Consider the following 26,923-nt stretch of genomic DNA (forward strand, 5'->3'; position numbering starts at 1 on the left):
TGGATTAATCAGAGCAATGTTATGCCTTATCTTTAGTCTTGTCCTTTTTGGTGCACTTGGATATATTAAATAGGTATTTATAACTTTGCTGTTGAAAGCAATCTGTAATTATTGAACACTTGCATCCTACCTAGTATGCAAAAAAAAAATATTTTAATTCGCACCATTTCCATCAAATAGAGAAATAAGAATCCCCAAAGAAAGCCCAAAACAGCAAAAAATGTTAAAAACCTGTTTTATGGAGGTATGTCAAGGCAAACAACCTCCACCCCCCTAGCCCGGCTTAAGCAGAATTCAACATTTAAAAAGAATTGGTAAAATTTTTAAATTTTTAAAACATCCACAGATGTGTTTATAGGCGGTTATCAGGGAAACCCTTTAATTGAATTTGTGATTCCCTGAAAAGCAGTGAAAGGTCCCCAAGTAATAAAAACGTTTTTCCCCAAACAAAAAAAATGGGGAAAAACAAAAAAGGGAATTTTGAAAGGGGGGTAGAGGGATGAACCTGATTCACAAAATACTCAAAAGAAAAAGTTAAAAAGCAGGACATAAGGGGTTTTAATATTATTCAATTTTGGAATATTTGGAACCCCCAATAAAAATGCCCAAAAATCAAAAACCAAAAAAACCACAAAAAAACAAAAATGTGGCTGAAATCTTTAAAGGATAGAAATATAAACATCTCTGATTGAATGTACGGGGCGACTTTTTTACAGCCTCCACACGAAACAAAAACGCTGATGTGGCGATTAAATAGAGAAATAAGAATCCCCAAAGAAAGCCCAAAAGGGCAAAATTGAAAATGTTGCAAGCTCGGTTTGACTGAGCCTGTTCATGGACTGTACTGTCAAGTTTAAAAGACCGTCCACGCCCCCTAGCACTGGCTTAAGCAGAATTCAACATTTAAATTCAACATAAAACATCAGTTTATGTTGGAAATCTATCACGTCTTACCCCGTAGACATCTCCAATGGTGAAATGTCAAGAACCAGAAATAGTAACAAAGAAAACTTTAAAAATAAGAAGAACACACCTTAAAGAACATGCAGCTATGTGGTGTTCTCTTTATCAATTATATATGAAGAGACCTTTGTACCTTTATGAATCTAGACACATGGAATTCCCATCACAGTATAAAAGATAAGGTCCCTGGATTATATAAGCATTTGCTATCTCATACCAAGGGATTTGTAGAGACTTGATACTGTCTAAAGATTTTGGTGATACTGTGGAATCATTTTTTGCCTGGAGAAATTCTCCCACGCTTCTGTATTTTTATTGTAATGCTTAAAACAAGAATTTCATTAAGAAGTTTTCTTGGGGTCTTCCTCAAGGTGCTCTCCTAGCAGCTGTGTAATTATGTGCATTTGTTATGACTGTAATGAAGGAAGTTGTTGTTTGGCATGATTAGACACTAGATTAATGTTTCTGTCTGCAGACCGACAACAACGTTCTTTTGTTTTAGCTCCTTTCTCAAAAGTTGTTTCTTTTCTTTCTTTTCTTTACACAGAATTATAACTACAGCAAATTTCTTTGCAGATCATAACTTGAAAAAGTCAAATTATGCCTGCCTATAGAGAAAAGTCAGCTACGGTTTTAATTTAATAATTAATTAGAAGAGGACATGATAATTTAAGAACACTTAAATTACTCTTTAATTTGGTGAAAATATAAGTTTGATCATAATTCTTTCTTGTCGTAGAAATTTTCATTATTATGACACCTTACATATTCAAAGGGTCAAATGAGATTGACTTAGCATACCAGTAGGTAGGCTACTCAGTACTGAGATAGCTGTACAGTCCACATTTGCGTCAAGGTTTACACATTTCTTATGATCTGATCCCTACATTTGCATAATTACAGAGTGGTACTTTCATCATTATCATTTACCATGGAAACCTTTTAGTACTCAAGTCACAATGATGACTTGCCAATGCCATCAGTACAGTGGTATGCACTTCTGTTACAGTCTTGACAGAACTCTGGACAACACTGTACCATTATTTTAGTTCCCGGTCAATCTTACTGGCCCGGGCTAATGCCCCGGGAAACTGTGTCTGGGCTAAATTTTATATGATTGCTTAAATTTTAAACCCTTTTTTTATTAAACCCTGTCACATTTTCTCACTGGTCATTAATTGTAAACTTTCCCAAAATAACATTAATCTAACATGTCTGTTACAAATTTTGCATGGTAACAATTAATTGTTGATTCTGTATAACTTATTTTCAGCTATTGTCAAGACCAGTTCCTTTTTTAGCTCGACTATTCGATAAGAATAAGTAGAGCTATTGCAGTCACCCGAGCGTCGGCGTCCGCATCGGCGTCCGCGTAACCACTTATGTTAAAGTTTTTGTAATAGTTCAAATATTTTCAAAGTCCATTGACATGTGGCTTTGAAACTTTGCACACTTGTTTACCATCATGACCCCAACCTGTAGACAGGAGAAGGTAACTCTATCAAGCATTTTGACAGAATTATGCCCCTTTTTCGACTTAGAATTTACGTTAAAGTTTTTGTAATAGTTCAAATATTTTCAAAGTCCATAGACATATGGCTTTGAAACTTTGCACACTTGTTTACCATCATGACCCCAACCTGTAGACAGGAGGAGGTAACTCTATCAAGCTTTTTGACAGAATTATGCCCCTTTTTCGACTTAGAATTTACGTTAAAGTTTTTGTAATAGTTCAAATATTTTCAAAGTCCATTGACATATGGCTTTGAAACTTTGCACACTTGTTCAACATCATGACCCCAACCTGTAGACAGGAGGAGGTAGCTCTATCAAGCATTTTGACAGAATTATGCCCCTTTTTCGACTTAGAATTTACGTTAAAGTTTTTGTAATAGTTCAAATATTTTCAAAGCCCATTGACATATGGCTTTGAAACTTTGCACACTTGTTCACCATCATGACCCCAACCTGTAAACAGGAGGAGGTAACTGTATCAAGCTTTTTTTTTAATATCAAGCACTAAGAATAGTCGAGCGTTACTGTCCTACTGACAGCTCTTGTTATTTTCATGATTAATAAAAAGCAATAGCAGATGTTATACAGGGATTATAGGGATTCAAGTTATCAGCCCTATATTCAGCTGTTGCTGGGAGAAAACTTGAAACACTTTTTTTTATCATGACATTTATTAGCTTTTACAATTATCCTTTTATAAGACAAAGATTGTACACAGGAAAAATTGATATAGATAAGAACCGAAAGGAAGGAAGAAGGCTTACTGGCTTGGATTCAGGTGTTTCATTTCAAACATCAGTGTTTTCCTGTTGGAAACAAGATAAAAAAAGATGTATAATTGCAGAGGGAATTTCCTTTTTTCAAGTAGAATATATTAGATGCTTTATCTTAGGTTAATTCCTTTTTTTTCCTGATTTTTTTTATCTGTACAGCTGAAGTACAGTAAGTTTCATTCTTGATAAATTGTGTTTATAATGAAAGGGAAGTAATTCAGGCAGCAATAGCAGAATTTCCTACCAAGAGTTGCTGTTCTTGATTTTGTACTGCACTGAAGTACATGTAGTTTATTACAATTTTTAACTGATCAATCAATACTATAAACTAAATTAGAGTAAATATTATGAATAAATAATGGTACAAGTAAATAAATAGTCAAGTGATTAAACAGAATAACAAAGGAAATGAGAGTAATTTCAATGTAATAGAAAGGCTACAATATTTGAATATGCATTCGATATATTTTTCCTTTACAAACATTGAGGCTATTAGATTAAGAGATATGTAATTCAGTTGAATAAAGTTTTATGACTATAACTATAGTCTGTCCCATTAAAAATGGAAATGAACTTTTGCCTGGTATGAATTAATAAAAACACGTTGAATAAAAATTAAAACTTTTTTGTAAACTAAAAAAAAGTCACCCTCGAGATTTTTCAGGATTTTTCTCTAAAGTGTCTAATTTTCTTGTAAAAGCAAAGTTTCATTTCTCTACGGCAAGTCTCTGTTGTTTATTTTCCGTAGCCATTGCCGAAGTACTCTTCATTTGAAGATGAACGGGAGAAAGCACGTGTCATGTTTCTAAAATGTACATGATGTTCTCGGGGTCGTTTCATGATTATTTTACAAAGCTGGATCTACAAGATGTAACAGTTTCGTTGCAATGCATGATAGAATACTTTACAAAATGAATAATAAGCAACAACTTGAACAAGATCATCGAGTCACATGGGGTAGATCTAGAAATTGCACTTACTTTTAAGCTGAATAGAATTCCTATGAGTTTCGAAATAGACCTTTATAAACGTCACGACAAATTCGCATTCTGAAGATCACTTCATCGCCAGTTTATATCCAGTTCCGTAGAACCCATTTTTTTACTTTGAAACTCCTGAATTGTACTTCAAAAATCCTGAATGACATGACTCCTACACTTTTGATGATCGAGATTTTTTAAACTGGTAATCCGTCTCATTATTAAAACATTGTTCCATTTGTGCAGTTATCTGGGTTAGCAAATGAAATATGTAAATGAAACACATCATAATCCAGTATGTTCCAAATCCATAATTCAAGAACGGCCCATCAATTTTAGTTCGACAGCACAATGTAAATGGATTCCTGACGAAAAAACATTATTACGTCACCAACAATTTACGAAATATATGACGTAACAAAAATGCCTCGCGCTTTTTATGGATGATTCCAGTTGCGGCATTGACAGAGGGCGGTTAGGCATATGTAACCTCATAAAGATAATTTTAAGCGAGATAAATTTGTCTTGATGGCATTTAAAATAATTTTTGTATACACAGATTTTGCAGTAATTGTTAAAAGTACACCTTCAATTCATATATTAACAATAAAACTTTTGATAACTTTTAAATAATTTTAAACACACTTAATGGCATGAATCTATGACAGAATACCTCTTCCATTAATTCACATATAACCTTCGTTTTGATTTTATGTTTTTAAACTATTTTATATATTTCTCAGAAATAATTTCCCTACAAATTATCTCGTTATTCAAGAGTTCTACTACTCTTTTAGCTACAAAATATACCATATGCGGTATTATTTTCTCCCGCGAAAAAATATAGCTATTGTTTTTTCACTGAATATTTTCAAATTTTAGGAAGGCTATAATTATTTAGGACATCACTCTGTGTTCTCTTTGACTCGATCTCCCCTTCATATTAACATAGTGTGTAACACTTTGAGTCTACAAAAAAACAACTTATTGTCCCTGATTAAACGCTCCAATTCAATCTTATTCTTAATAATATCAAATCACTGCCGGTATTTCTGGACATTTTGTTAAATTATGAGACGGAAAATTAATCTGTATTTACAAGCTTAAAGTGTATAGGCCAACGTTTGGTTGCTCAAAGTAGAAAGCATTTTTATATTCTTATAATTTACATTTTTCCTCGCACGCGAGTCTTATCTCATTAGCAAATGAGCTAGTTAAAGTAGACACTGTGCAAAACAATACTTAACATATAGTGAATCAGTTCCCCTTTCTATATATTTCTTGTCAGATTTGCATGCTTATGTTATATTTGTTTGTGATTTGTAACGTCAGGTTTCTGTTGTGAAAGTTAAAACCTACGAACAGTTTTAACGCACGAACATCGCACCCGAAATAAGAAGGGTAACATTTTTGTATCCCATCGGACCTGGTTAATTTAATTATTTTTAAATAGACGTGATACATACTAATGGACAGTATTCAGACAACTACAGCATTATGTTAATTAAACATTAGCGAAGAACCATTTTCGCAAGATCAGTAAATACATAGCTAACATCCACGGTCTAACACAAAATTTCCTAACAGACCTAACAACGCAAAGTAGTTCTCACTCAAAACTGCTTAAAAACCAGCAATTTAAAAGACAGAATGATTTTTAATGTAGGCATTTAACGAATTACAGTGCATTGAAAGTTCAGATTAGTCAATAGAAATATGAGGTTACAATCACAAATTTCGCGGATGAATATAATTTTAATCAATGAAAATGCTATTTTTAGCTATGTCGATTACTGAATACTCCAGGGCGTAGTGCACAAATAAATCTGACTGCCGAGTAGTGGAATATATACATGTCGGACTGTTTTGGCGAGAAGATTTTCGCTAAATTATTTTTATCAGTGTTAAACAGGTTTATCGTGAACAAAATACCTTGAAATTGATAAGGATTACAAACACGAAATGGAAATTCTCAATTTAGAATTACAATGTATTTGTTTTTATTCAGGCTACATATTACGTATTACTTCACCGTGGTGCAGGAGTATCGCGCTCGTATCGCGCTCGATTAGGGTGTGAGAGGCCTAAGGTTCAAATCCTAGTCAAGGCAACTTTTTTTTTTAAGTGTTTTTTTTTAAGGAAGTATCCACGATATGCAAGGATAAAGTGTGGCTGTCATAAAAAATGATTTTTGATGCAACTCTAGTCATGCAAAATTCCATATGTATCAATCTCAAACTGTTATAGAAAAAAAAATCTTAACGCAGTCGCTGCGTAAGATGAATTATAGTATATAAAAATAAACTTATATCGGAAAATACATACAGATAGTCAGTATGATTTAGATTGCAAAGATCAGAAAATACCACAGAGCTTGCAGCCCTTTGATTTAGTCTTCTAGCGAGTATTCCCGTTCCATTACGACGCGTTGCGGTATTCAACATACACGCTTGATTGAAAAGCTATCTAATCAAATCACTTCATAATATTGCTCTTTTTCTCTTAAAAAGAATATTTAAAATACGACAGTATATCATGGTAATTATATAATTATATAAATCTTTGTGTGTTATAATTTATAAAGCGGTTACTGATATTTCACTTCAAATGATTTTAAATTGATTATTTTATATAATGGTTTGCTAGTAAAATTGCCTTTTCGACACCAACTTTGTTCTCATTTTTCATTTTAATGATAACATTCAGCTATTGATCAGTAAGTAAATAAGAATAATCAATTGTTTATAATTACCGAGTACATTTCACGCTAATTGTGAGACGAACCCTAAATGACGTCTGTATGGGCGCCGCCATTTTGAAATGGACGTCACGTCAGGTTACAACGTAAGTCAACGGGAAAAAATATAATTTTAACATTTTGACCATATTACTGACTTTATGGAAAAAATGAAAAACATGCCTAGAGATATTGATGTCAGGATTAGCATGACATTAATTTAAATGATTTTACTATTATATTAAATAAAAAATGGAATATTCAAATTTGGTGGGACAGACTATAGTAATATATTCCAAATATATCTTTATCAAGCATTTGTAACAGTGCAAAATATAAAAATAAATAAAAGATCTTGATAATTTTTGTAATAGTTTATCTTAACTGCCAACATCATAAACAAAATTAGCCTCATCATCCAGACATTAATCGGTTTTATTATCATTACTTTCATCATTTACATTAATGTTAATTGATTTTGTCATCTCATGGCCATAATTGTATCCATCAACTTGATCTTCATCATTCAGTCATCAGGACATAAACAATTAAGTTTATCACTTACGGTACATTATTATTGTTAATTGATTTTTGTCATCTTTATCATGACCATTCTCATCATGATTTATCATAGCTAGTAATCATCATTTTCATCATCGTCATTGTCATCATTAATATCATCACTTACATTATTATTGAGATTTAGTGATCATTATTTACTTATCACTCAAAATCTCATCATGAGTTTTATTACGTTCTTAAGTGTCATCAACATTTTCATCAACATTATAATCATTATTATCATCATCATTATCACCATAAATACATGCTTGTATTAGATAGATGCATATAATAAAACTAGCAAAAAAATATAATTTTACAACAGTTTCTGCACATTCCAACGCGATTCGAAAGCATTTACACTGGCTATACATCACAATAATATAAGTTATAACTGTATGAAACAAAAAAGACCAAGATATTCCAATAGTAAACTGAAGCCCACTAAGTACAATAAGGAGTTAAGGGAATTATATTATCATGGTATTTACATCTTTATCAATACTATTGTCTCCCAAACCTTTTGTTGCCGGGGCTCGGGGATCTCCTATCAACCTCAGGAAATCTTATATTCCCTTATCTGGGTAGATAATAAGCTCATTAATTTATAGAACTATTTGTCCCTGATGGAGTCCGATTTTATCTAAATATTGATACTATAGTGTTCAATAAAGTCAATAGTGGTCGCAATGGTGCAAATAGCCCCGGTATTTTCTGGTGCTTTATTAAGACTTTTGTTGACCAAGTATTATTGTATTGTTATAAATTGAAGGATATTTTAATAACTTATAGAGATGTAAAAATGTGGAGCCTTAGCAATAGCTTTCATTGTTCAAGAGGTTTGAAATTTTTAATTTTATTTTTTTTTATTTTTAATATTTGAATGATATATTTTGATTGATTAAAATATGGGAGGAAAAATACCAAACAAATTAATGAGTGAATTTCAGTGTTTTTTTAATGGTTTTCTGTTGATTAAATGGTGTTGCTTTATTAGGGTCAGTATTTATAAATGAACTGAACAAAAAACAAAAACAATAGCATGGTATTATTGGTTCAGGTGCTGAAGTTAATAAAAAAGTGACGATAAACAATTGAAATTTCATGAGTCATACTATTAACAAGTTCATTATCAAACACTGATTATTAATTATTATTAAAAATAGCTTTGCAGTCTGACAATTGGAATCTTGATATTTTAATTATTGTTTTTGCATGCAGTCATTATTAATTGTGAATAGAATGGATGACTGCTGTCATTATGCATTTAGATTTTCAATAAATTTATGGTTTTAGGGTCATGTCTGATTTATAGTTATGTTTAAATCAATCTATATATTAGACTTTATTAGGGACACATGGCTATGGATTGATTTAAATTTCAAAGTGGGAAGGGTTGCTTTAATTCAATTACTTCAAAGCGCTCAGAACACTATATAAGCTTGTTTTTTAATCTCATTAAAATTTGTGAAATACAGAGACTAAATTGACTACTGGATTAATTTACAATGCACCCATTACCTTCATACATAAAGCATTGTTAATCACTGAAGTTTCTAAGGTATTGTCAAAATAACAATGCACCTAAAAACGATAGGTCATTGAGAAATGAAATAACAAAAACGAAAAAGGAAGAAAAAATGTTGTCTTTTATTATTAGTTTTTTGCTCATTTACTGTCTTCAGTGGAAATCTTAATTTGTTCAAAAACTGTTTGCTTTTATTTCATAATTTTTTCAGCTTCACTAGATGTATTGTTGAGGATTTTTACGCTTAATTTCATTCTGTATACAAAATCTATTGTGCTATCTATAAGGTCATTTATAAATAATGATCCCCCAGCAGTAAGACTTAAAACATTCAAGATTGATCACAATGGGACGATAGATAAATTTATAAATTTCGATAAATTTTTTCAGTAAATTATGAACTGGTGTCCTTCTCGAAACCTTGAATGAATGAAATCTGATCAAGATTATAGCCTTAAAATGATTATGAGATCATGTAAATGTAATTATAGGAGGATTGAATGTATTTTATATACACCTGCATGTTATTAATGAAGAATTTAATTATTAAAGGTGGTTGGACATACTTGTTTTCGACAACAGTAGAGAACAATTGCCACAATAAAGTTATAGTAATAATTGCCACAATTAAGTAATAGTAACATGTAATGATGTTTATAACAAAAAGTTATTTTATCTTTAACCTTTAAAACCTGCAGTGAATGGTGGCCAAGTGGTAAACCAGTGTTGTGGTTGGTGCTGTGGTTTCCAGCCCTACCACTGTCACAACCACATTTCTCTCATATTGTTACGGGAAGCAGGTTTGAACTTATTGTGGTCCTTAGTGACAGGATGTCTAAGATGTGGTCTTAATTTGTGCAGTTGTTTTAACAGTTTAATATCTGGTTTGACTGTATTGTAAATACTTGTAATTTACTAAAAATTTTAGAATGTAAGAAGAAGTGTTATTTCTTTTGATAACTATATTTCTATTGACTGAAAGAACCTTATCTTGATATATAGTGACTGTTGTAAGCAAAAACCATGTGTAAAAATCCATGAAAACCACATCATTCAAGTCCCTTTTTAACTTGCATAATATTTCATAATAGGTGAGAACTTACTTAGCTGTGTGCCAAAATCCTTGGTGTCTAATAATACTATATAGCACTTCATTTAGGTAATTTGCAGTCAATTTCTGCACATGGTGTCTAATAAAGATGTATTGCTAATATAATGGAAAACCCTGAAATCAATGAAATGGTAGCATTTTGGTGTGTAATTACCACTTAGGAGGGTAGATATAGGCAGATCACATTTGTTATTTCTAGGAGATCATGTCAAATGTTCAGAAAGGCTGCAGTTATAAGGTATATTTATAGGAAGGTGGCGCCATTTTCATGAGATATTTATCAGTCTTGCATTATTTGTATAGTAAAACCTGTGTTAAGACCACCCTAGAGAGTGGAGAAATTTCTTTAGAAAAAATGTAGATATTTTTCTTAGGATGATATGTCAGTTAAGGTGTATATTGCTACATGCACATATAAAGTCTACAGGCTTGCATGTAATTGAAACATCATTCCTTTAACCGCACTGCACTTTGGTGTTTTATTTTAAGATGGCTTTAACTTCTTGGTTTCACTGTAAACAAACAAAAATCGAGACTTGCGCAAATGAATGTGTATTTAAGATAAAGACATACATCCTTAAAATACAAGCTTTTATATAAACTGTGTAATATTCGTAGTAGTACGTTAACATCAATAAATACATTGATCAGATTTTTTTTTATCGCAAAGCTTACCTTTAAAGTGGAGTTGTAGTATAGGTAAATGTTTTTAATCTATATGTATAGTAAAGGAGTGTCCAATATCGTTAAAGTTAGTAAATGGAAGACTTAATTCACGGTATGTGACATACTGACATTGAACGTGTAATGTTTTATGTTCTCAACATTCATTCATAACTTACATTCATAACTTACGGACAATTTTATTTAAAATGTGTGCAATGCTCAACGCGTGAGTTTATTTAAAGTTATCAAAGGAATAGGTGCGAATCGGTTAAATTTATCAAGTAATAGGTGTGAGATGGTACTCACTCAGATGTGACCAGTTAAACTCTGTCTTGTGGTTTTTTATGTCAATCAAAAATAAAGTTTTATGAATACTAATTTGAGGATAATTTTCACCTCGACTGTGACAGGAGAAAGGAGTATTATATGAATGGATAATAATAATATGGGAGTTACAAATGGAGGTAATATTTAATAAATTAAATTTCTGTTCTTTTAAACCATCTCTTACCACCGGCCAAGATTAATACTGGTTTAAAAAAATCACATTGCTTAAAGAGTTTTGGTTTATGGTATACATATATTTACTTTATGATAAACATTTTTTCCCTTTTCAATGTAAGACCATTTCATTGGACACACAAGGTTTTTCTTTGCATTCCAATGTGAACGATATTATCTTAAACAGTTTCAACATATCTAAATATAATTTGACTGTTTTCATGTTGAACTTAAAACATTGTATTATTAATTTCCTTGTAATATAGCCTGTTTAGTTTTCAAATAGGTATTGAATTGCCTCTGTTCGGATCAACCATAATCTATCTTAGAAAAGAGATATGTTTAATACTTAAAGATTTTTCAACAGTCCAACAAAATAAAAGTTAAAAGATCTTATCACTAGCATACAAAAATAGGAGAGTTTATCAATTAAGAAAAGCTATTGGTGTAATAGGGGAGTTTGATTTGGCAATAAGAGCTGAATGATGGTTCAGGTTAGAAACGGCAAATGCTTTAACTGTGCAGATATGCTTGCTGGTCGGCTTGTTTGTATGCTATAGTGGCAGAAGCAAGTTGTTTCTGCTGCTGTATGCTTAGGGCTGACAACCTTTCCTTATGTTATAATCATATTCAAACCAATGAAAACTTTTGATTTTAATTTTCATTGAGGGGAAGAAACATACTTCAGGGTCCAGGATTGTGTTTAGGAGGTGGCTGTAGACCAAAATGACCGTCTTAAAATTGTATTTTTTTGGCTGCCTCAAAACTTTGATAAAACACTCTATGTTTTATGTGATAACTGTAAATGACCACCTAAAATTCAAAACAGAAGATTTTTAATGACATCTTCATGTATTACAGTTTATGATTTTAACAAAGGGAGTTAACTCCTTTTATTTGCACTCCATCTGGTCCCTAAACTATGAATAGAAACAGAATCATAAATGCTGATGATATCTTATATAAGGAACAGCTGTAAAATATTGATAAAATATCCCGATTTAAACTCTTTTTTTGCATCTACATTGCGCAGATTTTATAGATTTTTTAAGACTTTCCCTTAAATTTTATTTTAGTGAGTCATTGAAGTGAGTTTTGATAAGGAAGTTGAGCTAGATACACTGTTATATTGCAGGTGAAATTTAAGTATGTTAGCGAGATAACATTTGTTTACCATGTAATACCAGTATCTTCACTTTTCATTTTCATGAATTAATGTCATTTTTTTGGCATTTATATGTCATTTGAAAATTGTTGTTAAGTTAAGAAGGGGGGGGGGGCATTTTTTGTGTTACATTTTCTTGATATGAATTATTAAGAGTGATAAATTTTGTCAAATTAAATGTTTACCATTAATTTTGCTCTACTGGACAAAATACCCTTAGTAGTTACTGCCTATTCCCAATCACTTGGGTGCTTAGTACTGACCCTTGTGGCTGAAATTATGCAGAGGGTTACCTGAAATTTTCCTTTGAAAGTCACAATATGACCTATACTGTGTTCGTGCTACCAGTAATTTAAATCCAACTGAAAAAAACCACACCAAAAACAATCAGTTAAGTAAGCCTGTGACAGCATAGCTAGGAGCTTTCTGGACTCCTGGTGCCCATTTCAGTATGTAACAATGTGCCTGTTTGTGCCTGAAATAATGCAAAGAGGGGAAATTGAGGTCTTCCTCCACCAGTGAAGCTGGAAAGCGGCCAGATGGCTTATGACATAAAACTTACCCTGTAATAATAGGGTTTCTTCATACTTATGGTTGAATATTTTTGTTGACCATTAAATTATATGGCAATTTTCTGTAAAAAAAATTGTAAAAATGAATAAATTCACACGATATTGAAGTTTATGAGTTACATACGATATTATTATTGTTTTCATCTAAATCATGTGATAAAATATTATAATACCATTATATATATGAATATTTTACTTTTGTGACACTGTTATTATTTCTGTAAACTTTATGACCCCCAATTACATGTGATTGATGGCATTTAAGGTAACAGCTTTTATGATTAATATATAATAATTCCAGAAAAGGTCAGGGTAAATGACCTTCTGATCTGAAATTTGTCCACCTCTGCCAGTTTTGTCCAGAATTCAGTAGGAGTGTCAAAGTGTTAGTTATAATACACTTATCTGATTATATATTACTAATTTTATCTTTTATCTTTACTATAATGAAAAATTATTAACAAAAATCATAGTTAACATGTATTTGTGCCATGTGGATTGTATTTCGTTTAAATTGCATGGATATTATTATTAAATTTTATAGATTTTAAGTCTCAGAAGACTGTTGGTAAAAAAGGGGAGTTGCAACTGTTATGTGCTCATTTATCAAAGATTATGAAATTTGAGTTTATTTTTTGCCACTTAAATCACAGATAATCCACTGAAAATTAATCCTGAATAAATTGAAATTTCATTTTCAAAAGGCGGAATTATTGATAAACTTGACAGCTTAATATTCCCCCAAAAAAAGGGATTATAGAATATTTAGCAGGCAAATCATAATGAAGTGTCTGGCTGATAATTGTTAAGTCAGCTATGATTCATAATAATTATGTCGCAATGTATATTACGTCTTTGTCGTTTTATCATATCATTTAAGAGGAAGATATGTTAAATGACAGCAACGTTTTTGTATATGGTAATTCACTGGCTAAAATTTTGCAAGCTTGCAATTTCTGTGACTGAGGATATCATGATTTTGCTTTAATTCCATTGTAATGATCTGAAGTTAATGTTGGGATTTTTTGTTTTTTGCAAGCTTTAAGCATTTCAAATTTTGATGAGATTACTTGTTATTTCCTGAAATCAGAAAAAGATTTATTTTGTATTTAATTGATATAATGATTTCAATTACAGGTAGATAATTTCATGTATAAATTATGAGAAGTAAGTTATTTCAGACTTTCATTCTTATCCTTCAGATTTAGATGCCATACAGAACTTGGGCATGGACGGTCCAATGGGACCAGGGACCCTAAACTCTGCCCACAGTCAACAGTTACTTTCACAACAGGAAGTATGCCCAACATGCCACCTGCCATTTGACAAAGGGAAGAAGAGAAAGTTGACTGACACGTGCGGGCACGAGAGATGTTGGTCGTGTATGTTTAGCAGCAAGGAGGAGTGTCCCCTGTGTAATAATAGTAAGATTTTTAACTTGTATTCAAAGTCTTTGATATATCATTCAATTTTGTTGTAATCTGTGGTGGTGGTGGTGGTAATTTTCAATTTGGATCATAACAGTAAGCCACACTTAATTTACCAGAGCACAGTTCAACCATCACATTGTTCCTGGGCAGGCTGTCAAGCAGTTTATCAGTAGTAGTTGCCTTCACTTTCACAAGGAACTGAAACTTCTGTACATACCAGAGCAGAGGTACTGTGCAAATGACGGTAGAAAAGATTTCATGATCAATCACAACGAAAGTGATCAGTCCCGACAGTGAATCGAACCTGGGTTGCCCGATTCACAGTCAAAGGCTCTACCTATAGAGCTAACCGCAAAGACCTTTTTATAGTTTTAAAGTCAGCTGCCATTAGTAATTTCATACCTGCCCTAAAACTCAGATTTTAGTGGTTAAGACTTTTTCTTACACTAAGTGTTGTGAACTGTTATAATAGACCAGTCTTGATTCATTTTGAATAACAGCAAATCTATATTTTGTCTGGAACTTTTATGAAAATCCATATTCCATCATAATGCATATTGTCAAATGGTGGATGTACTTTTTCATATACTCTTTGACATTTTGCTTTGACCTTCACAATGAACAACAATAAGAGGAAAACTAGAACTGTGTCCAAAGGACACGGATGCCCCCACTGACAACTTATATATGGTATATAGTGAAAAAATCAACAAAGGGCCATAATTCTGTTAAATTTGGTCGCAGCAAAAATTCCTTCCTATACTACCATCTACACATTAAGGTTGTTCATCCCTGGAAGTTTAAGCAAAATCTGCCATCCGGTTTAAGAGGAGTTGCGTTCACAAAATTTCTATATGGTATATGGTGAAAAAATCAACAAAGGGCCATAATTCTGTTAAATTTGATCGCAGCAAAAATTCCTTCCTTTACTACCATCTACACATTAAGGTTGATCATCCCTGGAAGTTTAAGCAAAATCTGCCATCCAGTTTAAGAGGAGTTGCGTTCACAAGATTTCGGGACAGACGGACGGACACTCGGACGGACAAGTGCAACGCTATATGCTCCCACTCTGTGGGGGCATAAAAAACTCAAAGATGTTTCTCTGAACTTAAATAAATGAAATCAAGCCCAAGGTATTTATCCAGGAATTCCTTTTCAAGCATTTCCATCCATATAAAAGGCTATAATATGATTCATTCTCACAGAAGTTATTTTCCTGATCAAGTCAATGAATACACAAGATGATCCAATTTACTTACAAAACTTCTTTCAACTGAGACAGAAAAGACATTTATATTCCAGGTTATTTAATATTTGATGTTACACTTGATGTAGTTTATGTCCTTAACATCTCAACCTATCATTGTGCCATATTTATGAACGATTTTTTATTGTACAAAATATGTTATAAGGATGAGAATTATGAGGATTTGATTCCATGTAAAGACACTGGGGATCAAACTTTTCTCCATACCACCTGTCTATTAAGAATGTAAATTTCAAAGGTCGATAAATGACTCTTGCTGGATAGTTTCTTAATGATAGAACTTTTCATAATACTTTGAACCCATATCAAATCCTTAGGGTCACTTGTAAGAATCAGTAGGGTCCCTTTCAAAAAAAAGATTTAATACCATTTTTGTTTTTGAATGTTTTACAAGTTTATTATTGTTTGACATGATTTGACCTTGTAGATGTCCTTCAACGACAGCATAGTACGGGTAACTTGCGTCACAGTGCTGACCTAGGTCATAGACCCAAGGTGAAGACCAACGGTCACTTCACAACGTACATGCAGACGCGGTCAGACGTACCAGACAACATGTCACATTACCAAGTGCCGCAGAGAACTGGTAAGTTTTGCTTTATCAATCCTGCTAATATACAGGCTTTGTGTAAAAAGAACAAAACTGTTTGCAGACAATGTGGGGGAAAAAAAGAAGCAAAAAATGATAATCCCCTTACACACACAGGCCAAACAAATATGATTGTTAAGAACAGGAATTGGAGAAAAAGAAATCATTTTGATTTTATGAGGAAATTCAATTTGCAGTAATTTTGCCTTTTACAAAATGAAAATATCTAAATATCTCTTTACTTTTGTAAACTGGAAAAAAAAGAGAAATATTATAGCTAAAACGTAAGTGCAAGTCTATACAATAAATGTATGGTCTGTAATCAAAATTATAAGGTCTAAAACCTATTTCAATTTGTGGAAACTTTACCTTGTTATGAGGTATTGTTCCCCGTAATGCACACTTATTGTGATATGTTGTCTGCTGAAATACAAGGTTATTACGAGACCGTCAGACCGTCGGAAATTGTCATCAAGCGGAACTGTTATGAACGCTGTTGAACGGCAATCAATATTCCTGATTAAAAGTTAATAAACCAGGTTTCTTGTGGTTTGTTTATTCATTTTATACAAACTCCTGTGGTTTATTTATAAATTTACCATGAATCTGTCACCATTTGGTCACCATGAAAATAAGTCGATGAATAAAATGTCTTTGTGAATCCAATTAAATCGATCTGCAGTAGGCCAGGTAAATCGTGCTTGAAATTACCACCACTTGACCTGAAACGATGCTTGACGGCCATAATTAACTTGTTTTCATTATAATTAAATGCATAAATTAATCTTAATCCATACTTTTACCTGTAAGAGACACTGTGCTCTATGCATCCACTCTAGACATGTAAAATTTGTTTCAAATTCAAAATGTTAAGTGTTGTATATAATAGATGACTTGTATATGGATTATTACTGCTTAGAACGGCTGAAACTTGCGCACACAAAAAATTATTAACATGATGTTCTGCTATTTACTGATATGTATTTGGAAATAACCAGATGAATAAGACAGTTAATCAGTTAATTTAATTATGCCTGAATTATAAGCAATGGAATAAAATCAGTAAGTTTTTATTTAATTTATTAATTTTTTTTTACCTTAAATTAAAACTGTTTTGTTAATTTCGATTATTTTGACTTTTTCCATTGTTGTCACCATTGAACGGAAAAAATTAAGATGTTTACATATTAAAGGATAAATCTTCTTCGGTTCAGATGCTTTTTAAAGTATTAATTGAAGTTAACGATTTTTCTACAGCTGATAAAGTAAGATCCGGACAACCGTGGTGTCCTTAAAGTATTGTTATGGGAGAAAACAAAATCGCGTTTCTTGTATAAATCAATATGCAACATGACTCTGGTTACTTCACTGAAGACATCATTTTCAATTGAAAACACAAGATGATGTTAAACCATGGTGATAGAGGGAGTTTAGCACATGGTATTTCTTTTATTAATTTCTTGACAAAAAAGCAAAATCTTCAATGACATGCGAGTCTTGCATTAGCTCTGCCAGGCGGACGATTTAGTTCTGACTTAACTATTACATGAGTGTAGAGATATCTTTTATAAATTTGACTCAATATCTTAGGAGTTTATAGGAAGATTATGTGATTTTTTCATGCAGTGGAAATTGGAGTTTTACTGTTTATGCTAGTGAGATTTGAAATTTCTTCTACAATGTAGTACTTGATTCAGGAAATACAAACATTTGGATAGTTCTAGGTAACAAAAATAAATTTTATTTATAACATTCTTCATGTTAAATTTTATCGATTGTGATATTCTTTGATAAAATTCCATGTGAATGTCATATGATTTAAACAACTGTTTCTCACCAAAGTTCTTATTAATAGCTGAAATGCTCATTTCATTTATTTTTATCTTTAGATAGTTTATTCTATTTTGATTGGTTTGCATTGCAAGAGATGTACAGTTACCAAACCATGTTATTTATTTATTTATTAAAATTTTCTCTCAGTTTATAAATGCTTTAGAGGTTTTGAACAAATCTACATTATTAACTTTTGATGACTCATTTCCAGTGAACTGTCAAGTTTTCAATAATTTGCATGAAAGAAAATTTATCATTCTGCAAAATTGATGACATAATAGCCATGTTTCATTGATTTCTCGACTCCCAGAATGAACATGATGAATGAGTTCCTTGAAAATTTAATAAACTTTTTTGTACAAGCTTTAATTTTCCTCACAATTACACACTCCTATGAAATATTTCAGAAAATTTTAAGATTTTAATGTAATTTTTTTTTTATTTTTGATTGATTATTTTTTCTCACATGAACAGAAATTGGTTTTTCATGAAAAAATTACTGGTAATAACTTCTATCGTCCTTTATGGATATAGGTTATCTCAGTAATGTATTTCTCGGGTCAATGGTTTTGATCCATTGATAAATTTATATTACAAATTACTATAGCTACATCTTTTGAACAATTTATAAAATATAAGATCAGATCTAAATAACAGTTTTAATGTTGATCTGGTTCCTTTCTGGTTTATTTTTTATGAAAAAATTATCATATACTTCGAAACTCTGTGAAAAAGTTGTCATTAATATGTAGAAATAGATATTTTAACAATTGGAACAACTTCGTACATTATTGATAAAGCTTTGGCAAAAAAATGCAACAAAAATTCAACATTTTGAATGACGCAACATTGTATTTTCATACATATACTTGACCTTTAAGTTTAATTAATTCTAAAAAATGTATACAAAAGGACGTGTGAAGTATTTTGTTATTGGTGTGCAACCTTTCCTATATTAATCATAGAAAATCAATCAATTTTTAAAATCAATAGATTGAGAAATTGAATATTAAGATCTCATTGACTTTTGTATAATGTCTAGATAAAATGTAAATTAATGAAATTAATTGGAAATCAATCTTAACATAATTGTTGTAAAAATATAATGTTAACAATGAGTACAGGTAGAAAAACATGAAACAGATGTCAGGTGGAACTGTATACTTCCTAATAAATACACTAGCTAACAGGTACATATCAGCGTGTTTGAACATTAACTTTATTGCCTATTGTATGTGCATTAAGACAAAAAGGGGAAGAAATTGTTATAACCAATGTTTAAAGTGATTTGTATTGCATTAAATAGCATTATTTTTTATTTTAAAATAAAAAATTGTTAATTTCTGATATAGTTTTGACATCATTTTCATAAATACGGCTCTGTTTTTAAAGATTTTGCCACCCCCATCCCCCAAGAAGTTTCTTATGCATATACTTATTTGGTAGGTAGATAAGTGACTTTTATATTTCGTGGAGATTTTCAATACATGTACTAGAAGACTTATTTAGTAGGTATATGGTAAATGATGAAAGCATTCAAATTAGTTGTCTATGGCTGGAATGATGACTTTTGTATGGGGTTATGATTCAATTACTGCAACTGTAAACAAATTATCTAAATTAGCTGGGAATTTGGTGATGTTATGTTTTCTTCATTCATCCCCAGGTAAGACTTGATTAGCTATTTGGTCTGGTTTCCTGGAGAATAATGTTCTCTGGATAGGCACCAGGGCAAGCTGTTGGAGGTGATGAATGTTTTAGTTTAGGAAACAGTTGGTTTCTATCTTACATGTGAAATTTAAAAAGAACCATGTGTTAAAAAAAAGTATACATTGTGTAAATCTTGGATCTTGGATTGTGAAGATGTTATAGAATAGGATAAAAAAGGAAAAAGATTTCATAATATAGAGAAGAACAATGAAAAAAGGTATATTTTCATCATATGATTTAATCTGCATACAATAGAACTCTTAAGGTTGTTATTGTTATAATAGCCCACAGTCATCGCAGTTATGAATTGATTTGTCATATGATGTTAATTATATTCATTTGCTTTGTACATTATTGTAGACTATAATGACTATTAAAATGAATATAAATTACTGTTATATTGATTTCATGGCAATAAATTTCTATTTAATTAGCCGATCTTAATTAAAATATGGAATGCAGTCTGCATTTAATTTAAAACTAAATCTGAAGCTTGTGAAATGTATTCTTAAAGCTTTTTGATGGTACCTGTATTTTATGATTTCACAAAAGAGAAATGCATTTCCTGTTGATGAAATAAATTATTTCTATTCATATCAATTTTGGTATTTTGCTAAGCAGATTAATGCAAACACTAAGTTTTTTGCAAAAATTTAATGATTAGTAGCCCATGAAAAAGTGTCACATGTTTTTCTTTAAGTGTTCAGGATGGACAATATAAATAACCTATTAGTTAGAGCTAGTAGATGATTAGTGTCATTATATTCCCATCCTTTCAGTATATTTTTCCATGGGTCAGTCATAGGGGTCACAAGTCACTTTGAGTTCCATTATCAGTGGCTTGATCACTGGTATCAACATAAGATGTATATATGATTCTGTAACATATTTTACCAGTGTTTTACATGGTTTTAAACTGACATTTACTATCCATTATCCTCCAGGTTCAAACATTTGGAATATGTTCTGCTGTCTTTAACAGAAATACCAATTAAGCGGACTAGATTTATGAGGCAAATGCTTCTGTAAGACAAAATCAAAACTATGTATAGCAATTTGTAGGACATCTTTCATGGTCATCCGCTCAAAGCAAAGGTCATGTGTTCAAGACACAAACGTCTTGTGTTTTCAGATTAAAAGTATTGTGGTTTGTTGTTGTTGTTGTTGTTGTGGAATTGTTCTGGCATTTATATTGTCTTATAGCTTGTCAATTCTGGTTAAGGTCTTACAGTGTATTGAATTTCTTGACAAATATGTCAAAATGTTTGCAATAAATAATGGAGGGGAACACAGTTTTAAAAGATATTATAAGGGAGGCAGACTATTATGATGACTCTCTTAGGAATTATAGGCATATGTTAATGTTGATAGACGTTTTTGTGAGAAATAAATATGATTTATGTAATAAAAAGTGTTTCAAGAAAATTTAATCATGTTTTTCTGTATAAAGTCTTGTTTTTCACAAAAAATTTAATTTTAAAAAATGCATAATAGACACATTTTAAGAAAAATACAATGTTCACCTGGTTTTTTGAAAGTGTATTTGAATATATTTTTTCTTAAAATGAGAAATGAATATGCATATTCTTTTTCCAAAAGTGAAATTCTGTCTTAAGAAATGAGTATGATTTTTTTGTTACATTGTAAAAAAGAAATTGTTTTACAAAGAATGTAATAATGCATAGTGATTGGGTAGCATTTGAACTCTCCTATTTTTGTTAAGGATAAAGAGGTTCCCTTTTATCTTAACTTTACTCTGATAACATTATTGTCTCAGATGAATAAACAGAAAAATGCAATTAAGATGTCTGACAGTGAATGATTATAAGCTTATTTTTCACTGTCTACAGGATTAAACAATATTGCATACCCCATCTACCAAACTTGCAGAATCACTGTAAAAGGTGCCATCCTGAGTTTCATTTGGATTATTGCAGGAATTTTAAAAATAAAATATTTTAACTTAGCAGTCAACATAATTATATAACCCTTACCATGTTATGTATCCTAAATGAAATTGTTCATCTTTTTATTGGTACAAAACTATTCATAATTCTAAGGGAAATTTTGAAAAATGTACTGACTTAATAGCAAACAGTGCAGACCATGATCAGACGATACACTGACATGCCAGCTGATCTAGGTCTGCACTGGTTGCATGTTTAGGATCAGTTGCAACGGCCAGCAGGTTAACATTAGTTATAAGTCTGGTCAGACTGCCTGTAATAAAGGCATGTTGTGCTAGCTTTGTGCTGTTAGTCTGAATTCATTTTTTTGGCCTGCCACTATTCTGCTGCCTTGGATGTAGTCTGTATGCCGGACGACTCTGTTGACCTGATTTTACTCAGACTTGAGTCTGATGGCTTGACTTATATTTTGTTGGCCTGGCTTTTATTTGTTGGTCTGACTTTATTCTATTTGTCCTAGACTTCACATAATCACCATGTTAAAGTGTCAAACATTTTATACAAAACATCATGTTTAACAGAACTTATTACTGTTGTTTTTTGTGTTGTTATTTATGGTAAACAGTGTACAATATGTGTCTGGACTGCAAATATCCTTTGATCATTGTAATGGTTTATGTATGCCAAAAATAAATGCCAGCAAGTGTAATTGACTTGTTCTGTCTGATTTTATGAAGAAGAATGAAAGTACAAGTGTTAGGGTTATCTCTTTTGGGCGCCAAACATGATAATGACAGCATGACTTGGTATAGAATCAGACTGAGACCAGCAGTATGTATGTTTGATTATGTTTTGTCTGGCCAGAATTTCCAGGATGTTCAATAAATCACCCTGAACAATGGACTCTTCCAAAATCAAAGCAGGATAAGTCCATTTACAAATTTTTGGAGTAGGGGAAGGTGTAATGATTTCTTGGCCCTTTTGTATACTAGCCTTTCAAGGGTTGAGGCACAAGAATTGCAGCCATCGTTTATCCCTGTGTGATAGTAACAAGCATCTCAATGGGTAGGAATAACTGGATCTATGTATCTCTTAGCTCTAGCAGGGTGAGGTGATTGTGACCCCTGGTGTTGCTTTGAAGTTGGTAATGCCCGAGGTTAGCCAAAGTCATGACTTTCCTGTTTTGGCGCCATATGACACATATGACGTAAACTGTGTTGGTGTGCCATAAAACCAAACACAAAACAAGAACAATGATTAAAGGAGAAGCAATTAAGTAGAATCAAAACAATACATGTACAATGTACTCAATTTGTTCAAGGTTAATTCACAAGAATGAAACACATCATTAGAGCATGCTCCCAGTAATTTTCTATTTTCCTTAATAATGAAACTTCTAAAATGATCATATGGTATTAAAATGAATGACAGTAAAAGTATTACATTAGTGTTTGAAATAGAAAACCCCTGTAGGCAATGCAATAATTTTCAAACAATTTCAGATTCTCTGGATTTTATTTTCCAATTTCCATGGCAATCATGCACACTTGTTTCACGGTGTAACTCAATAATTTCTGCTTATTCTTACCGGTGCAATTGTAACAGCGACAGGTTGTAACACTTTCCGCGCTTCTTAAATTAATAATGATTATGTTTAAACATATTGTATTAAAATATGCATGAGGTCAGAATTTGAAATTAAACATTTCAGTTCTATTTTTAAAGCTGTTGTAAATGTATTGAGCCGTACTTCACTGGATTAATGAGGTTAAAGCGGAATTTATTTTCTTTATCGATTTATCGTTATAATGTTTATATTCATTTTGATTTTGGATTTAATGTTGTAATGGGAATCTATAGTTGCTTGATCTTCTCTGAATATGGGAACAAATATTAGATAATTGAAATACAAGTATAGAAAAGTCACTCCTTTTGTAGTATAAGTTTTCATTCATTTTCACCTCAAAATTGCGTGATTAAATCTAAATTGTTTTTATTTCCCCTTATGAATAGATTTGCATTGACATGCTCTGAGAAATTTTTAAAGTATTATTTGGTGAATTATTGTATACAACAAGTCATTCATGAAATATAGTAGATAAATATATGATTATTATGTTCAGTAATTTTCACTATTGGTAATGAAATATGTTTGATCTTTCTTGTTTAATGATAAAAATTTCACCAGTGTGAACAAGTCATTTTGAATCCCAGTGTGAACTAGTCTGTTTAAAGTTCTATTTACCATTAAATGATCCTGTTTTGAAAGCACTTGCATTTGATATATAAAGGAATGGCTTTGATCTACCTTGTTTTTCTTGGCACATTCTGTAGATTTAAATTCTGATGTAGATCATTGCAGTTTATTAATCAATTAATTAATTATGTACAAAAATATGTTTTGAGGTTTTTTTCATTCTTTTCCAACGAAATTCTTTTTGTTTGAAGTGAATTTTGCCTTTACTTCTAGTAATTATTGAACACAGTGCATTTTTCCTAGTATACCAGGGACAGTTTAAGGGCTCATTATAATGCACCGAAAAATTCTTTAAAACCATGCAGTTTCCCCACCTTAAGTTCTTTCTTCTCCTTCTGCCAAAAAATACCATTTTATTTTTCCTGGAAATTTAGGGGATGGGCCCCTTCCACTACCCCTGAAAAAATGCTCTGGAACAAATTTCCTCTCTCTACTGTTGAGCTCAATATTTGTATTTTGATATTAAAATACCTTTTACTTAAAATGGACTGCTCCAACTACAAAGCAGGACAAGTCTGTTATTTAGCAGGTTAATTTGCAAATCTTTTTGCTGATTCATGATTAATGGGAATTATTCTTTAGGTAGAAAAACAAATTGACATCATAATATGGTAGAGGTTGTAATGTAATTGATGTTTTTAAAATTGGAACATCAAAGCTGTCACAGGATTGGCTTCTCTTGGCAAGGTGTCCCAAGTGTTATAGGTTAATTATTGCCATAGATGATATGATATAGAGGGTTTGATCCTTGTATTGTAAACATAAAAAAATTAGTGAGAAAAAATGATTGCTTTAGTTTATACTAATTTATTTTAATTTTATTGTGTTGGAAGTTATAAGCTTACTGAAACATTCTTGAATCTGTTCCTGGAACCAACCAGTACTAAGAAATGAGTGTAAAGTTTCATGCTCATAGAATCAATGGCTTGCCCCTGTTGGGATTTGAACCCACGCAGTCACCAGGCATTAGATTACTATAGTGAAACATGTAAGCCACTTGGCCATGCCACCATTTGATGATTGCTTTAAATAGCAGTGAGTGATTGGTTAATATTGGGATTGATTTCTGAGTATCTGAGAAAGACACTGGTGTATGAGTCACATTGTTGAGACCTAACATTATTTACTGTGCCAAAGAAAAGTTGGCCCTTGAATGTTCTTCACTCAATGTAATTGCTATTCAAGAGGCATAGATGCAAATGGAAACACTTTGTTTGTGTAATAAAAGAGTGATTGCCATAAAATTAAAATGAAGTAAAGAAATATGTTTGTAATGTTTGATTTTATGTTTGATTTTGTAACACTTTGATTGGAACGAGGAGTTTAAATCTTCTGGGTGTGTTAAGTGCGCGGCAAAGATTTAGGAGTATTTAACCCGTTACAGCACACTGATAACTATCTGAGATGTTGTAATTTTAATAGCATTTTGTTACAATCATTAAATATTATGTGCATATTTCTGCCGTAATAAAGTTTTAGGAAAAAGATTTAATGCATAATTTCCGCTTGATATTATATAATGAAACTATTTACTATAACCTTGTGATATAATAGACCTGACACTGACATATTTTATCCTACAATCTAAAGTTATAACATTTTTGTCATAGTTTGTCCAGACATGTGCCAGGGAAAAAATAATTATGTGAAGTTGACTAATTATAATGGTACCACATGGGTCCTTCTATTTGCTCACTTTTTTCCGGTTAGGTTGTTTAATTCATACTGACACCTTAATAAGAGCACGTCACATTTTTCCATGTTTTACAGGTAAGGTGGTCCTCTGTGCATTATTTCAGGCACAAGCAGGCACCCACGGAGTAAAAACAATGATCTCCTGAAGCTTGCTAAGACATCACATAAAAATTCCATCTAACAAATTCTTTTATCAGTATCTTCCTTCTTGTCAAACCTCTCACAAGGATGCACACAGTTTCTGTATATTTCATATGTGTTTAAAAATATTTATTTCAGAAGAATATGGTGATTTACCTTTTTTTCGGTGGATTTATTTTTAAAAAAAAAAAGATTTTTAACAGAATAATGATGCGTGATTTGTTGTTTATTTTAAGGTTCAAGGATGCAACAAAGCCAGGTTCCAGCTTCTATGGTTCCCATGAAACCCAAACTAGCTACATCAGCATATCCCCAACAAAATCTACCTCCTTCAATGAAGAGTTACTCTCCACAACATCAACAACATGGTAGCCAATATACTAGGCATCAACAACAGCATGGGGATCCATACTACAGGTATTGTTACTATATATAAAAATAAAGGTACTGTCATTGATCTATATATAGAAATATGCAAATGAGGTAACCTCGTTAATAAAATCATGCAAAGTCAGCAGATAATGTTTAATCTGTTTGTTGACATGAGATAAGGGCAAAAATTCTTGAAATTGATCCAGAGGGCTTATTTATATCTTTTGCAAAATACAAATTCATTCAGATTTATTGAATGAAAGAAACTTCCTCAGGACTGTGTGGGGGCCATTCTTTGGTATTTAATTTCTCATTCATATCTGATATAATGCCAACTTTATTTAACCTTATTGGGATATTACAGTAACTAGTTTGTCTTTGATAATGACTGTTTACCGAGGCAATCTGTGGATATTATAGTGATATTATAGTGTGATATTTTTTATATATTTATAGCAGTGATTCTGCGCTTGGTTCACCAGACTTCAGCAGTAATGCCAGCGGCGGGGTCGCAGGTCACAGCCAGGATTTAGATGACCTCCCAGGTCATACTGATGTCCATAACACAGGACCAGTCGGTATGTATCAGAAGTGTTTAGTATCTTTTACTTAAAAATCTCGTGTTTCATTGAATTATAAAAAAATTA

General features: G+C 31.8%; 1 protein-coding gene across 1 annotated transcript in view; it reads left to right on the top strand.

Annotated features, from left to right (window-relative positions):
* LOC132727486 (protein TANC1-like) overlaps nt 1-26,923 on the top strand; it is a 58,751-nt gene that overhangs the window by 12,822 nt on the left and 19,006 nt on the right. The window contains 4 exon segments of the mRNA XM_060713018.1: nt 14,275-14,496; nt 16,200-16,358; nt 26,141-26,321; nt 26,733-26,854. Coding sequence (XP_060569001.1) covers nt 14,275-14,496; nt 16,200-16,358; nt 26,141-26,321; nt 26,733-26,854 — 684 coding nt within the window.

This window comes from Ruditapes philippinarum, unplaced genomic scaffold, assembly GCF_026571515.1.
Source record: "Ruditapes philippinarum isolate M1 unplaced genomic scaffold, ASM2657151v2 ctg1201_1_1_1_1, whole genome shotgun sequence".
Taxonomy (NCBI): domain Eukaryota; kingdom Metazoa; phylum Mollusca; class Bivalvia; order Venerida; family Veneridae; genus Ruditapes; species Ruditapes philippinarum.